The sequence below is a fragment of the Copidosoma floridanum genome, unplaced genomic scaffold (genome assembly GCF_036245765.1).
Source record: "Copidosoma floridanum isolate Cflo_tuat_1 unplaced genomic scaffold, Cflo_Japanese_pri ptg000008l, whole genome shotgun sequence".
In the NCBI taxonomy this organism is placed as follows: domain Eukaryota; kingdom Metazoa; phylum Arthropoda; class Insecta; order Hymenoptera; family Encyrtidae; genus Copidosoma; species Copidosoma floridanum.
Window position 1 is genome coordinate 10561380 of NW_028321885.1, and position 17675 is coordinate 10579054.

General features: G+C 36.1%; 1 protein-coding gene across 1 annotated transcript in view; it reads right to left on the bottom strand.

The window, feature by feature from the left end:
- Window positions 1–641: 641 nt before the first annotated feature.
- Window positions 642–17675, bottom strand: part of LOC106644347 (uncharacterized) — a 258083-nt gene continuing 241049 nt past the window's right edge. The window contains exons 7-8 of the mRNA XM_089589204.1: window positions 1366–1614; window positions 642–1294 (exon numbers count right to left, since the gene is read on the bottom strand). Coding sequence (XP_089445330.1) covers window positions 854–1294; window positions 1366–1614 — 690 coding nt within the window. The 3' untranslated portion in view covers window positions 642–853. The remainder of the gene's footprint in view (window positions 1295–1365; window positions 1615–17675) is intronic.

Sequence of the window (17675 nt, forward strand, 5' to 3'; positions counted from 1 at the left end):
CAAAAATAATAAAGTATTTCCAAGATATGAAAAACCTATCATACAAGCTGTTTACTCATAGATACCAAGTAACACTTACAAAATACTTTATTCTTAATGCAAGATACGAATTTCTCAATGAACTTGGATTTTCACAAAATGCTTTGTATGTATTAATTTCATAATATTGAGATTGCCTTGAAATTATTTTACCATAAAATTAAATAATATACAGTACATACACTAATGGTAATAAACTTTTAATATTGTATATTGCGAATGACATATTCAAATAAGTTAAAAGTTTTTTGCTTCTTCAGAGGATAAGAAAATGATGCTTCAATAGTTAATCATTTTTAGTGCAAAACGATTTTCATTAAATGACGAATTCACAAATGTATCTTAAGTTATTTGAGATTCCAAAACATTTAATTATATAAAGTGTAAGAACAAATATATATAAAATTTCGTCAGCCAAAGACTATTTAGAAAAAATTTCAGTTTTTATTACATCGCAACACTAAAATACTCTTAATTTGTTCCAGTCTTATAAACAAAAAATTAAGTCTTACGAAAATTCCCCACTTTTTTCCCTAATCTTTAAGGATGATTTTTTTTACAAAAAACAATATTCCGTAAAATTTTTTAAAACATCACAAACAACATTTTTATATAACCTCAAGATATTCATGTTACAAGTCTTTTAATTTTTTTTTATACTCTAATGGAACAGTACAATATTTTAGTCTTATATGTCAAAAATAAAATTTTTTAATAAAAACAAACGATTAAAAATAGATTGTTAATAAATTTTTTACATAAGTGTATTGCAAATTCATGACATTAGTGAGTTTACTTATGAGTATATTTGGCACTACGTAGTATTCACATTTTGTTCATTTTTTCTATTCAAGGTGTGTCTATCATTTATCAGTGTGTGAGTATTTTCTTTTCTCTTTTTTTTATCGCGCGGCTCTGAAAAAACACTTTTTGAAGTTTTATGGTTGCACAAGCAATGCATTTGCGAATCACTTTTTTTTTTGAAATCCGAGGAACACACTTGACATTTGTACATTAGATGATCACTAACATCATCTATCTTCATTAAAACTGAATTAACATTGTCTTCATTACGAATAGTAATTTTATATTCTCGATAGTTTTTATCTTCAACACTCTGTGGCATTGTAATCGAAAAATCTCTTTCATCATCAGATGAGCTATCAGCGGTACGATTTCCTTCATTAATTATTGTTTCTGCCTCAAATGAAACTAACTGAGAAGGATTCTGCTGGCATAGTTTTTTGGCAATCGACTGATAAAAATTTCATGAATAAATATTTTCTACTATTATTTTTATAAGACTGAAAATGAATATGAACTTACTTGAAGACTAATAAGGCTGGTATTACAGTCACTTGTATCGATGTCATTCAAACTTACACTTGACCTTTCCATTTCGGCATATGTTCCAAACGGTAGTTTACGTAAGCATTCTAGTTTCATAATATGCATTTTACTACGTAAATGTTTCGCTAGATGACCGTGTATACGAAATGCTGATTTACAATCAGTGCATTTGAATGGTCGTGGATTTGTAGATGTTGCAGCTCCAAAAGTGGAAGTCATGTTAACCTTTAATATTATAACATACATAAGAAATTCATGAAAACACAGTTTGAGAAGTAAGTATGATTTTTAGGAATTTAGGGATAGTTTATAAGATCTTAACTTTTAATGATACCGAATAATGTTTATACGCTTTTTATAATTTTTTTGCATAGTATTTTTTTCATTTTATTGTAGTTTCCTAACCATTAATTACTTAAATAATTTTTATCAGCAGCCTTTTTCCTTGTAAGGAGTATTGATACTATATCTATCTGAAGCCCTTTGCCCCTAGATTCCCCAACCTTATCTAGGAGGTATACCTTCACCCAGGTTATTTTAGATACAAGGCTTGGAAACAAATCCTAGATAAAAAAAAAACTTTAAATATTTTAAGTTATGCCGACGATTAAGTAGCCGTACCTCAGGCTTACATTTTTGCCATCGAAGTTAAGACAGCTTTCGGCAAAGAATGTTTATATCTTTAAATTAATTATTAGATAAAGTCGTTAAAAATATTGGCTCAGGCGTTGTGTACTTTACAGAGGTTACAGTAAAATTGGAAACGAATTTCTACTAAAAGTCTTGGTTTACTGCAGGGTTATGCGCAAAATCTGTATTCTTGTTTGGAGAAAAAGCAGTATTAAATAAAGTATTACTAGAGTAATATATAATTAAAAATAGGACCATGAACGTAAAAGTAAGAATCATGTGCGTATAACTGGTGAGGAAAATAGCTAATGTCAGGTAGGTTATTAATAAACGAAGAGAACAATAATGGCCCTAGAACAGAGCCTTGAAGGGCACCACTTGTTCTTTATAATGGGCATGAAGTTTGGTTTCCATCTACTACTATGTGATATCTATCAGTTAAGTAAGATCGTACCCATGAACAGGCTAAGTCCGAGAGTCCAAGTGTAACAAGCTTTTCACAAAGAACATTGATATTGACAGAATCAAATACCCTGACCATATCAATTGAAACTAAAAAAGCATGTGCTCGAATCTCATCAACCATACCAACAAGAGCTAATTGAGTGCAACGACCCGTCCCAAAGCATGACTGATATTTAGACAAAAGATCAAGTTCATTAACAAATTCAACGAGTTGTTGGTAGGTCATGTACTCAAGTATTTTTTTAAGGGCAGGCACTACATTAATAGGACGAAGATCCTTGAGCTCCTTAACAGCAGGTTTCTTTGGAAGTGGCCTTACTGAAGCAGTTTTCCAGGGCTCAGGGAATTTATGTGACTGAAAAGACATATTAATGATATTTAATAGAGTCATCAACAAGTCTTAAAGTAATTCAAAGATATTTTATATGAGCCTGTTACATTAAAATGAGCTGATGAAACTGCCCACATAACGTCAGCTGGCGTCACGTGTTTGAAATAAAACCTATCATCAGGACAGATTCTAACCATGGGCCGTAGACTGTGCAGAGGCACAAAGGAGTTACTGCCGAAGAAGTGCCTGCTTGCAGCATTCAAGTCAAATGGTAGAGTAACTAGCGCTGGTTTAATTTTAAGTCTCATACTGTTGACTAGTTTCCGTGTTTCGGGAGTGTTCTCACAACTGTACGCTTTCTTGTGGTAGTAGCTGTGGAAAACATTCCGCAGTTGTATTTTTACAGAATTCCTAATAGCTTTGTATAACGAAAAAGTTACATAAGAGGGTGAGCATTTGTAGTCTCTCCATGCTCTGTTGCGCTTTCTAATTAGAGACTTCAGGTGTGACGTTTTATACGAAGCGTGTACATATGAGTAAATGTACAAGCATCAAGCCGAGGAGTATCTTGTTTAAGCCTTATGAATAAGGCAATATAATACTTGAATAACTAAGACAGATGTAATCAATGGTGACTGTGAAGTTAGTGTCTTATGCGCAGGTCTAAAGAGAATATGGCATAGCCCAAGTACCTGCAGAGATTGCATTAAAATTGGCTGGCTGGCAGTTTTATTATGAAGCTCAATGTTCAAATCACTCATTAGAATGAGAAAGTCATAAGGAAAGTTAGAGTTAATAATATCGTTTTCAACATCCAGCGAGTATCCAGCCTTGGGTGGGTTGTACCCTAGTACACAAAGCAACGTAATGTAATTACTTTTTACTTCAGCAATCAAAAACTCAGGCTTCTTCTGGTTTACATCATCTTATTTTTAATGAGAGAGGACTTTACATTTAACAGAGTTGTGAATGTACACGACCACATCACCACACCAAAAAAGAGTGTGACCTTGTATATTGACTAAAGCTGAAGGTTTATCGGGCTTACGAAAAGATTTACTGATTTCTAAAATGTATGAATTGAGATCAGAAACAAGTTTATACACGTCATCATAGTCTTTTAATAAAGATTGCGCATTGATATGACCAATGACTAATTTAGTCATAAGTATAGTTAACAACTGGCACTTTGTATTGAAGTTTCTTCCTCAAATCCGCACAGGTGTTCCTACCCGTAGCAGAGTGAGCCGCGTTAATGATCTTTGCTTCTCTGCAGTTGCTACAGTATAGGTTACTTTCAGTCTTACGAGCCTCAGAGCGATGCTCACCAGCACAGTGAGAGTCCTTGCTCTTGCAGTCTGAGGCTATATACCTAAATGTACAATACTTGTAGCACTAAAGCATTGTAACATGGTTGGAAAATCTACAAGAACGCCATTAAATAAAAATTCGATTCTTTTCAAATAAACGAGCTCTGTGCTCAGGCTTAATCTGTACTACGCACGAGCGAAACTTTTTTTCACGAGCAGAATACATGTAAATGAGATTAATATCATAAGGTGTACATTAGGGCAGATTCTGCTTAATGGAAGCTCTCAGAAGCTCATCTTTTGTACATTTAACAGGAATGTCATAGATGACAATGCGCGGGTCAAGCTTCATATCAGATTTAATTTCTAGGCCAGCTGTCTTAAGTTCAGCATAGTTACTTAAACAGTCAAGTGCTTCGCTCAACAACTACAGCATTTTTTGGCAGGAAAGAAAATTTATTTAATGGTACTTTGTTTACTTTATTTACTGCTAAAATTGTTTCCTTAATTTTCTGGAAGGATGCAAATTTGTCTACTACCTCCTTCCTTGGGCCAAGTACAGCACGTTTAACCTGAGTGATGGGTATTAGCTTACTCTGATCAAGTAAAACCTGACAAGACGCACCACGACCAGTCAATTTTTCTGCATAGGTAACTTTGGATCTAGAAGCCGTTGAGGGTTTACGACCTGCACCGGTCTCAGTTGCAGTTTTCTTTAGTTCAGCGCAAATAGTGGGAAGATCATTCATGCACGTACCAAAAACATTATCAACAGCCAATTTGCCAAGGTATGTACCAGAAATTATACTGAAGGCATCTGAATATTCGCAGTTAGCAGTACGTAGCTTCTTTCTCTTAGTAGTGTTTTTCTCAGTTGACAATTGTGTTCACATGGCATCACAACAATCAGCTACTCGGAAATGAAGCGCTTCCACATCTCTAATTATCAGTAAATTTCCTGAGGGGCTTGTAAAATCAATGGAGCCCTCATCCTCCGAGCAAATATCAGGCATTGTGAAAGTAGCTGTCAAAATCAAGGTCGGTAAGCAGACCTCGAGTCAGCCAATCATAGCGCCACGGTAGCAGGAATCCAACAGCAACTAGTAGAATTGGGGGTTACAGCAAACAATAACTTCAGAAAACCTTCTTTGGCTTAAGAAGACAAAAATATCTGGAAAACAGGCATAGCCCTTTCAAAACCAAGGAGCGGTAAACCTGCCGCAGTAATACTCACCACCTTATGTGAGTAACATAATACAAGCTCAACATTGGAGCTGACGAGCAAGCATATGTACGTGGTACCTACCAGAGTGAGAGAGATAGAGAGAGAGAGAGAGAGAGAGAGAGCGAGAGATTTGAAAACTAGTTTGTGCCAAGGGCATCTCACCCAAATGATAATTTTAAAAAAACCAAGCATTTACATTAGTATTGTATTTAGGTGAAACATTCTCACCCATTAAAATTTAAACATCTTACAATATTTTAAACGCATTGAGTTAAATAAATCAATTGATAAACAATAATTAAAACAAAAATTAATTGAGAGAGAGAAAGAGAACACTGACAAGGAGTAAATGCGTGAAGTTAGTATTTAAGCATGTTGTAGATCAGGGTTCGGTTGTAGGGAGTACGTTGCGATTGGAAACAACGTTGAGTACATCGAAAACATACGGAAAAGAGACTAGGATAGGAATATTTACGTAGTTTATGCAACAGAACTTTCAGATTTTTTATTTGTGTTTCATCAGTTCCGAAAATAATTTTGAGATTATGTTCATTGCGAGAAAAACTTAAAGCCATTCCAGTCCATTCTTACATGTACACTATGTTAACAGAATTTTTTAAGTCCTTGTATTTGAAAGTGTATAAATTGTTTCAGAAAAACCAAAAAAATACGGAATCTATCTCAAGTACGAATGCACGGAATCTAACTAAAAGTAGATACAACTTTAAGGTACTTTACCCACTTTCATAGTACAGCTAATAACACTGACATACACTGCAACTTACTAACACTGTTTTCTATTCCTTCTCATACCATATCAGTGCAGGTTTAGTTCTTGTTGATTTAGTTCTTGTAAGCTATCTCTATTTTTCTTGTACTAGCTAACCTTGAATAAATTTATTACTTCATCCAGTGAAAAGGTTTTTCTATAGATATACTATCAGGTACCTGACTTATTCAACTAGTAGTTATTGCCAGATTACTTTTTGCCGCATCAAATTCAGCTATAGACAAAACGAAACTAATCATTTGATAATAAAAAATTACCTCAACACTTTCAGGAGAAAAATAAGTTTTTATGTTCATAACGGTATTTTTACCTTAGATTTTTTTTCCATTAATTAAAAAAGTTTATTTAGTTATCAAATTATTAAGAAGTTGGTTTTATTCTTCGTATCTGTATTTTGTATCTTCTCCATATCTACGTATCTGTATTAGGTATCTACGTCATTCTTTCAGAAACTATAAGTCATTGTATAGATTTACTAGCTCTTACTTTCAGATTCCTTTAATTAAAAATGGTCTTATCGTAGTTTTCTCTATTTTTAATATTCTTCTTTCTTGCTCACTAGATACTTTCGTCCTATATGATATGACATTCATAATCGAATGATTTAACATTTTTTTATCTTAAAATCATGCTTACACTTCCTTTTTTACAAGTCTTACATTTTTAACTACGATTATACCCTTTTTTCCTATTTACTTCGATAACTCTTACAAGTATTTTCCGTATTCAAAAATAAATTCACGTAATTTATTGCATTATCATCGATTGTCTACTGTCCTTTATAGATACAGTTTCGTTACATACCATTTCCACATTTCATAAGAATTAAAGTTTCTGTTTTGATCAAATTTACAATTAAACTTTAATTGATGAGAAACCTTTTAAATGTTATAGGCATATTTAATAATATAATAAGCAATGTTGTAAGTAGCACCTCCGACTAAAATAAGGACTGATTTGTTTACATAAATTAAATATTCGTATCTTTCCATTCACTACCCATCCCCTTGTCATTATTTTTCATGCATTATACATCCTTTCTAATAATGTACATCATGTTTCACGCAAACTCAGTCGCTATTGCGAGCAGAAGTTGTAAAAATTAAAAAATTTACAAGTTTTGTATGGACTTCAAATGTTTATTCTGAGAAGATATTTCGAATGTTGGGACTAACTTCCATTTTTGGGATTTTTAAAATTGCGATTAAAAATTTTCGAAAAAACTGCAGTTTGATAATAATTGAATAAAATAGTAGGCTTAGTATATCATTAGTTTTAATATCATGTCTAATGCTTTAAATCATCAACGTTTACAGAATCTTTTAAATGTCAAGTGGTATTTTAGAAACCACAGCTAGAAAAAAAAAAAATAACCTTTTTTAAAAATTTTTTTACAATTTTTTTATTAAAATCGAAGAAGAAAAGTTATTTTAAAAAACCTAAGAAGAGCTCCTCTGCTAAAATTCTGAGGCCATAAAGTTTTTGCTCTAGTCTGTAATGGCTTAAAAGAACGTTTGTAGATTTATAAGCAGAGGATGTTAAAATTTTTTATTTTTGTTTACTAAGTATAGTAAAATGGTATTTATTTTTTTTTAAACTTAAAAATCCTCTAAACCTGAATATTCCAAAAATTGTTCTTTTACACTTTATTTCAAGTTACATTTACTCTAAAGGATCGTTTATAGTGAGCAGTAAGAGGTGTCAGTGGCTACTGCTGACTATAGCTAACGGTAGCTAATCACCGAAGACATGAGGCAGCGACTAGCCATTGCTCCCTGCAACCAGCCACTGCCTCCTGTAATAGGCTGACGATTGCTGCTGCTAGCTGTAGCCAGCAGTGGCCAGCGATAGGTCCAATAATTTAGATGCACGTTAGTTATTTATCATTTAAAAAACGTTACGTAAAAATTCAAAGTCTTAATATAATGACTTAAAAATATCTAACTACCAAGCACCACTTACTAAGACACAAAGCGGGGTGGATCGTTTTTTTTGGAAAAAAAATTTACTTAAATTATTGTTAGTCTTAAGTTATGAGTCATGTTGATTTATATTTTAAAAGTAACGTATATTGCATATGAAAATTTTGTACAACAGCATACTATATAAAGCAAATACTATTTATTGCAAAAGATAAGATAATATTGCTTTAATATCTGTGTGTTGATCCGTATACTTAATCCATTTCAAATCTAATACACCAAGCATGGATCCGGAATGAGTCCTATACTAATGATCTGTTTCGTTTTAGATGGTATAAGGAACTAATACAGATGGTTCACTTGAAGATTAAATTAAACTTCTATAACGTACATCGAATACAATAAAGAAACACAGTAAACAATTTCAATGCACAGTAATTGGATCATTTATCATTACTGTAATTAACTAAAACAATGAGTTTAAACTCTTTAGCGATCCGAGACACTTCTCTCTTGCGCTTCATGAATTAATCTTTATAAATGAAAAGGCACTCATTTAATGCTTATTCAAGTCTTTCATTTTATGTATAAATAATTATACATCCACGATATATCACAATCTCACTGATGATACTACAGTCCAGGTCCATAGTGTTTGTAAGAATAAAGGTGCAATCACATGTAGGGGGCGAACCACAATGCAGAACCTGTTAAGCCTATAAGAGTGAAAAATAGGCACACGAAAGTAGCACGGAGGAGATCTCTTTCACTCCCATTGGCTTAAGTTATTCTGCATTCCCAGGTGGGGTTTTCGCTAGTTTCTCCATACCGGGCGCTCCCCGGGTGGCGGATAGGGGCATCCTCTTAAAATGTGAGGTGACAATGGGCAGCTGGGGTGGCTCTCTGTGGTGGTGGTTGGGGGCGTGGATCGGGGGGCGCGTGTGGCGTTGGCGTGTGTATCTGCGGCGATGTCAACGGGGGACTAGTGCCCCATGCCTCCATCGGTGTGGATGCATGGGCCGGCTCTGCTTGTGCTCCTTGTTCTTCGCTTTTTGCTGCTTCCGTGGGTGGCACTCCATTGCTTGATGCGGGCCAACAAAAACTAGCACCCGTCGTGTATAGAAGTAAGCGGCGGTTAAGACATTCTTCTCAGATACATGCATCACACACTCTCACTAAACAAACACAGGGACACTTACGGATTGTTCTGGGTTGCGTGTAGCGGGTCCTTTTCCGGGCTTGCGTTGGGGGCCCGGCAGCGGGTTAAGGCGGATGATGAGGCCCGGGTAAGTCTGGGTAACCACATCTGATATGGCTGTACGCCTCATGAACAAAAAAGACGTGGTGGGCCGACTAATCTAGGCTTACTACCACTGAGGAGGCTATATTGCGGCACCTTAGTGCCTTACGCCAGCCCGTTTTGTTGGGTTGTCTGCGCAGTCTCGGGACTGTACACACGGGACTTGTAGAGGAAGATGAGGTCAAAGAGGCTTTTGCTAGGAATTTTGGACATCAGAGTCAGGAGCCAGAAGTTTCTCTCTTAAAGCCAAATGCCAGAGGACAGAGGCTGGCTTTAATAAAGGTGGACGAAGCATCTGCCAGACAAGTAGAAAAGGAAGGCAGGTTACGAGTTGGCTTTGTGAGCTGCCGAATTCGAAGAAGAATTGAAGTAACAAGATGTTACAAATGCCTGGGATATGGACACGTCTCGGGCAACTGTGAGAACGAAAACAGATCCAAGCTTTGCTTCCGGTGTGGAAGCTCAAACCACCGGAAGAAAGAGTGTCCAGGCCCAGCACGGTGCTTCCTTTGCCCAACAACGGACAACAAGCACGAAGCAGACAGCGGGAGCTGCCCTTTATTCAGAAGACCCCTTAAAGAGGCCAGGGATAAGGCCCAAGCAGGATTAAAATAAGGCAAAAAGGCCTTGAGTTGAAAGACAGGCTTATGTGGACCCGCGCTGCGCTGGGTACTTTTAACCTATCATCTAGGGAAAGCATTAAGCTTATAGTGGTGCTGGCTTAGTAGGTGGCCTACTATGAAGCGCTAGACAAGGTGCTTGTCCTCAGGGACCCCGAGTCCTTGTCAGGACTCGAGAGCATCAGTACCTCTAGCAAATGGTGGCGAGTTAGCTCGTTAATGCTGTGAGACGCGATGGTCTTCCTGGTGGCTCCACGCTGAAGTAATGCTAACGCGGTTCCAGGGTGGATCAAAAGCCACGCGGCATGGGGGGGGGGTTTAGTGGGTATGGGTGGTCTATTAAAAAAAATCCACCGAGTCCCACACTACCGCTGTTCCTGCGGTGTGCCTCAATGCATTTCGCTTCCCTCCACAAAAAAAAAAAAAAGTTATTCTGCATTGCAGATTGCGTGCTCCATGTAACCACGATCTTAGTTAGCATTGTTTATAAAACTTTTGAATTTAATTTTTTTTATTTTCTTAAAAACAATAATGGTTTACAAGTTAAATGTACCAAAAACATCGAATTATTTAATCTAAAAACTCACTTATAAAATCATTACATGCCTGATCCGGACTGGCTCACCCATCATGCTTTACATGGAGGTATTTACCCTCAGATGGCACCACCTATGCCGCAGTATAGCGATCAAGTGATACCATGATCAGAGAGAAAAGATTGTTTGATGTTTCGTCCCATGAGCACGCCAGGACTCATCAGTAAGGCTGATGACGTTCTCCCTACCTTAGACACCTATATCGGTGGGGATACCCTAGCTCATCTTAAACGCCCTTATATTTTAACCAACATGAGAACCGGACACTAGCAAGAAGGTTAACTTGAATAGTGAGACACCTAGCGGATGGTTGGGGAAGGACGGAGAGCAGTAGTGTACATTTGCTTACCAACTATTACCTAAGGCTTGTAAGCTCACAATAAAGCAGCACATGGATGCTCTGAGGGAATTCTTTAATCCGTGTTTTTTGAGTATGTTACTCCTAGTTGCCGAGCCATCCTTGTCGCTTCAAGCGTTACGAGTCCAAGCGAGCTGGCTTCATTGGCCGATAAGGTGGTAGAGGCGTCGAACCCGGTCCCGTATTCTGTTGGTTCAGTCTTAGCGGATAAGGGTTTACTGGGGGAGCTTACACGCAAATTTAAAAACCTGTATGAGGAATTGGACGATTTCAGCACGAAGGTTAGTCGTTTTAGGTTCCGGGATCATCGTGGCCGAGACGGCTCTCGACAAGGTTCTGGCTCACGCAGTCAACCCAGAGGTAAAACTACTAGCTCGCACCGCGAGAGTTATTCTGGAAACCGTGGATAATTGCAAAATTACAGGGGCCCGTCACTCCCTACAGATATTGTCCGCTCCTGCAGTAGTCCTTTCCGCGTCGAGCGACTCGGAGAATGGTATATTATCACCGTAGATATAGGTCGACAGCTCATCGTTGTGTGAGAGCTTACTCGTGGTCGTAACGTTCGGAAAACCAGAAAATTTCTCCTATATCGGAGCAGTAGGAGAGTTGACGAACTCTAAAAGGCTCCACGTGGTAGATGTGCTATCCGGGTTGAGGTTTTTGATCGATAGTAGTTCCGAAGTTTCTCTTATTCTCGAAAAGTTCGTTAATAATTACACGCCCTCACCTAAATCTGTTCGCTTCTAACGACATACCAATCAAACTTTTCGGTAAAATCATGATACTGGTAAGCTTCAAATTAGAGGAACCGTGTACATAGAATTTTGTCTTTGCAGCCGTTCCATACCCTATAATTGGCGCATATTTTCTAAACCATTACCATATGTTGATCAATTCGTATAACCTTAGGTTGATTAATCCTCCGACTCGCACTTGTATTTATGGTTTTGTTAAGAGTCCCCACTTTTGGAGTGTTAGAGAGGTGATGGCCCAGGTGAAATTTAATCGGATTTTCCCAAGATTACTGATCTTGCGTGACCTTAATATATTGATTATTCCTAGGTATCTTATCATATTATTACCAGAAGACCTCCTGCTACCGAACATATCCGGAAACTTAATACTGATAAATATAATGCCACGAAGGGAGAGCTTCAGCGATTAGTTCAAAAGGTTCAGTGAAGACATTCTAGCAGCCCATGAGCCAGCCCGTTACGTCTTACTAAAAAGAAAGACGAATCTTGGCGTGTATGCGGGGACTATCACCGATTAAATGGCGTTAGCCCGACAGATACTTTTTGCAGCACCTTCATAATTTTTCTATGGCTTTGCACGGGTGTACTATTTTTTCATCCTGAACTGCAATCGTGTCTATCATCAGATTCCGGTTGCCCTGGAGGATGTCCCGAAAACGGCGGATATCACACCATTATGGTTATTTAAGTATACTGGCATACTATTTGGTTTACGCAATGCTTGCCAAAACTTTCAGCGGTATATTAATCATGCCTTGTCCGGTCTCTCTTTTGACTAGATATATATACATCTTGACGATATATTAATTTTCTCGAAAGATCTGGAAGAACATCTAAAACATTTAAGATTAGAATGGGAACGCCTAAAACAATTATGTCTTTAATTGAACTTAAAAAAAATGTTAAATAGCAAAATGTGAGGTAGTATTTTTAGGCTATTAAATCTATAGGAAAGGCTCAAAACCATCGAGAGATAGCGTGGCTGCGATGGTCAATTTCCCGTGTCCTAAAACGATTGCGCAGCTTCGCCATATCTTGGGGCTGATCAACACATTTAGACGTTGTGTTCCCCACGCAGCCGAATCATCCTTGGCTCTTAGCAGCTACCTCCATGGTACAACTACAAAGAATGACTCTCGCGAAATAGAGTGGGCTACGGTATCAATTACTGCTTTTGAAAAAGCTAAGCTGGACCTCGCATGAGTCACACTACTTTGTCATCCTCCGAGTGAGGCCGAGACACGTCTTGTCACCGATGCTTCAGATTTTGCGATGGGTGCGGTGGTGGAACAAATGTATGAAAGAGCGTGGAGGCCGCTGGCATTATTTTCGCGAAAGTTTTCCCCAAGCCAACTAAATTACAGTAAATACGACCGAGATTTGACAGTCATTAGTGAATCTATTAAATACTACAGACATTTGTTGGAGGACAGAGAATTTTATGTTTTAAAGGACCAAAAAATCGTTATTTTATGCGTTTACACAACGTCTTTTAAAAAGCGTCACCGAGGTAGGCCAGACGACTATCTTTTATATCACAATTTACTACTTGTATTACGAATGTGTTTGGTAGTCAAAATCAAGTCACGGATGCGCTTTCTAGAGTTGACCTCATTCGATTGCCAGTTGAATTTCATGCTCAGGAGGTGTCACAAATCGAAATGGAAGACTCTGAATGAACAAAGTTACTTGCTGAATTAAATAGTCAATCTTTGACTTTGAAATGCATTGAATGGAGCCAGGAAGGTTATGGAATATGCGAAGACATTTCAGGAAAATCCATAAGACCGTATATACCTACTCCTCTGCATAGGAGAGTGTTCGAATTTTTTCATGATCCCACGCATCCTTCTGCCAAGGTGGCGGACATAATAATGAGGCAAAGATTTGTCTGGCTTATGATACACGTTGATGTTAAAGAATGGTGTAGGTCATGTAGGTTTGATTGTTCTCACTGACACTTAGTCGATTTGTAATTGTGAGAATTTATAATATTTGTATATCGTTACGTGTTCAAGTTGTTATTTACGTTAAGACTGTGTTGGGTTTAATGAAAACCTGACTTAAAACACGAATAAACAATAAATTTCGTAAAAAACTTAAAGGTAGTACTGTAGGGAGTTTCTACACTCCTGATTAATTTTATAGTCGTTACGTCATAAGACAAATTGCGTCTTAAGCGCTCACCAACTAAAGTCAGTCCTCGTATTACCTTCGGCTTGTAAGTACACAATGAAGCAGGGCACAATATATTAAAGTCTGCCAACTTTTTTTACCACTCACTTCTCGTTTACTCTACAAGACTAATCAGCCTACAAAGCTTAGTACTAAATTTTCCAGCATGAATGCAACTTAAGTAAAAGTAAAAGTGGGCTGTCGATCTAAATCGTACGAACCAATTCAAGCAACCAAGCCTGACAGCAGGTGGATTTGTTGTATCAAGTCAGGCCAGACTGCGCTTAAGTCAGTGCCGTATTGCAAACCCACTGTAGGCTAGATTAGGTGCCAAGCTGCGGCCAATGTGATATAAATAATAAATTAACACCAACAATAAATTATTTACTGCTTCAGGGAGTGATAACTATATTTCGGTAGGAATTCCACTTAATTCATAAAAAAATTAGTCATTCAATGTATGCTTCATGGACTTTACAATAAATAAAGTCCTTGTTTTACCAGCCGTCAAAATAATTGAACAAAAAATATTCAGTACATGTACTATTTAAAAAAAAAATTGTTATCCAGAATAAAAAAAAATGATAATAGATGTGATACTCAGATATATCATATAAAAAATAGTAACAAAAAGTTTTCAGTTGACAATTGTATGGTAGTACCCTATAATAAAAATTTATTATACAAATATAGCTGTCATTTTAATTTTATTCATTGTTGAATATTGCGCATCTATTAAAAATATAAAGTGTATTTTATTCCAACTCATAAAATAGGAAATAAAGCAATTTGTAAAATAACAAAAACTGATATAAAGACGAAAGGAAATGATAAAGAAGTAATAGACATATTATCAGAGAATGTAGGTGGTCGTCATTATTGTATTATACTTATTGAAGCAGCATGGCAGCATTTGAAACTATAGAAAACTCAGAGACAGCTTTAACAGCATGGTTTGAATTAAATAAAAAAGATAGTTTTGTAAGAAAAATTTATTGTGTTTATGTTCCAGAATACTACTGTTCCAATTCAGTTACAATAACTTAGGAAAACGGAAACGGCTTCAAAATAATTCAACAATAGTTCGACTTAACATAGTGTCCCCTCAGGACTCAGAGCATTTTTTTGTTTTTCTTTGTTTCTAACTAATTTTAAATCGCATTAATGGAGCAGAATATTTTAAAACGTTAAGAAAAGTTGACAAAGTACCTTATAGTACACTTAAAGATGCTACTATTGCTTTAGATTTCGTAGAACACGATTTCCCAATTCATAATATTTTTGAAGAAGCATTTAAGGTTATGCTACTATGCCAGTTAAGAGAATTTTTTGCGTAATTCTTAATGTCTTGAAGATATTGATGGAAAAAATTTATGGAAAAATTTCAAACAATTTTTTATGAAAGATATAAAAAAAAAAAAAAAAGAAAAGGATGCTTTATTACAGCTTAGTTTTTAAATTTAAAGAAAAATCGTGCAAAGATTATTTTTAAAAATCTTTTCGTTAAGCTCGATAGTCATAAGAAAAAAATTTTCAATAAAATAATTTAAAGTGCAGCAAAAATATATTTTATTGATGGTTCAGGAAGTTCTGAGAAAACATTTTCGTAGAAAACATTAATTTATTATTTTTGCTAATAAAAGAGAAAGTTAGTTTAATAGCTTAAACTGGAAGAGCTTCAATTTTATTACCCAAAATAACAACAAGTCATAGAGCATTTCGATTAGTGTTAGATATCACCAACAGTAAAAGTACTTTCTTAGAATATAAATCTGATAGAAATAATTACGTCAAGTAGATATGATCATTTGGGATTAAACTCCAGTGATTTCTAAAAACGCTAAGAAAATTGTCAACAAAACATTAAAAGACTTGAGTGATAATGACTTGCCCTTTAGTGCCTTTAGCCTTTTATCTTCAGTTTTGCATGATATTCCTTATTGGTTAAATTCAACAGAGATTGTACGTTTTTTTCTGCGTTTTACAGGGGGGGGGGGATTAAGGAAATATTTAAAATTTCGAGGGGGAACGAAAGGGGGGTTGAGTAACTCAAAATGGTCTTATAACTATATGATACTAGGGGCCTCACCGTCTAAGCTTCGCCCAAGACTCACTGAATGCCACACCGCAGTGTGTTGAGACGTAATGTAAAATGATTTTAATTAAAAATTTTACATCTATTTCGGATACTTCTCAGAACGAAAATTTCTGATTAAAAACATTTTTGTTTGGAATCTATGCAGTTTGTTTAGTAAAATAATAAGCTGTGAAAAGTGAAAAAAATATGATTATACTGAAAAGTGCATTCCTTAGCCATAAAATAATTGTTGGCCCTAAAGGACCATTAATTAGCCCTTTCTCAAGTTATAATAAATAAAAGGAACTGTTATTTTAAACTGTAAATATTTAAAACAAAAAAAAAAATATAGTTTATAAATTGTTTTTTCCAATCTCACAGTTTTGTTACAAGAGCAACTAAGTCCTAGAGCATAATCTCTTTATCTTTATGGCCACTACGAATACAATTACACATTATTCTACCTATTTAAGAATCTAGAAGATTTGAGCGACTACTGTAAGGGTTATAATGGAAAGCTAATCTGTCACGTAATGGATTCTTTATTTGTCAATTTTGACGCTGCTGTTTGAATCTTGATAAATATTCTGCGTCAGTTTCTTTTCGCCTAAAATTGTATACATTTGAAGCATTTGAAGTTCTCTTACTAATTCACCCTCTTGCAACTATAGGCATAGTTAAAACTTTTCTAAAGGCTGTTTTTTGTCAATTTCTCTAAGTTGTAATATATTTTTTGGCAAGGTAGTTCGACGTTCAATAGCCTTGAAAATGACCGGTAAGTTAAATTTTTTTTTTAATAAAGTTTCCAGCAAATGTGGCCCCTTGGATACACTATAGTGATCTTCTCTGGTCAGCTGTTGTATCACTAGACTGATAAGAAGAAAAACTATAAGATCTGAAGCATTAGAGTCAGTTGTAGAGCTCTTTCCCAACGTCTCCTGGTGTTATGCCCGAGACGTTGGTGTCTAAAACACCTTTTTTTTGCAGCTCTCAGTCGATTTATTAATCTAAGGTGGCAATATTGGTTTATGATACTTTCCCGTTAGAGACTGTCCCGTTTGCTTAAGTTTATTTTTCCATCATAGCTGTAAGGTTCGCCCAGAGCAGATCTCGGAGAGGATTGGTGATTCCTGGTTAAGTGCTTAGAGTCGAGAGAGTAATGTAGGGTTATCGGTCACCGGGGTTCCCAGCCTTGCGACAAACAACTCCGCTCATGACATCTGCCAGTGAATGACTGACTTGGGTTAATAGTGGCCGGCTTTATATAGTCTTTTAGTCGACAAATCGTTGCCAGAAATGGTAGTTAAATCGATTATCCAACGTACTTTCTTTGTAAGCAAAGATCCAGCTCATGCTACTTCCAGAGCAAAAACCTCCTTAAGTACATGACAACTTTTTATTTTGAAACCCATGCACTTTCTCGTTGACTTTACACAGTAAAAAGGGCGTTATGTGCTCTTACGCCTTCTTGCCGATGCAAATTCTAAATTTCTTGTCACTTACGCCTTTTTTTCGGTGTCAGATCAAAGTTTTTCCTAAAGTTAGTAATATTCAATGAATTATTACAAAGAATTGAAAAACTATTCATGATTTTTACTAACACAGTTGGATTAGAAATCACCTTATGAATTGATTGATATAAAAAACTTATTTTCGACCAAATGTCTCTTAACGACTTACTTCCCTGGGACGGCAGCAATCTGATCCAGGTCTAATCAATATATTAGAG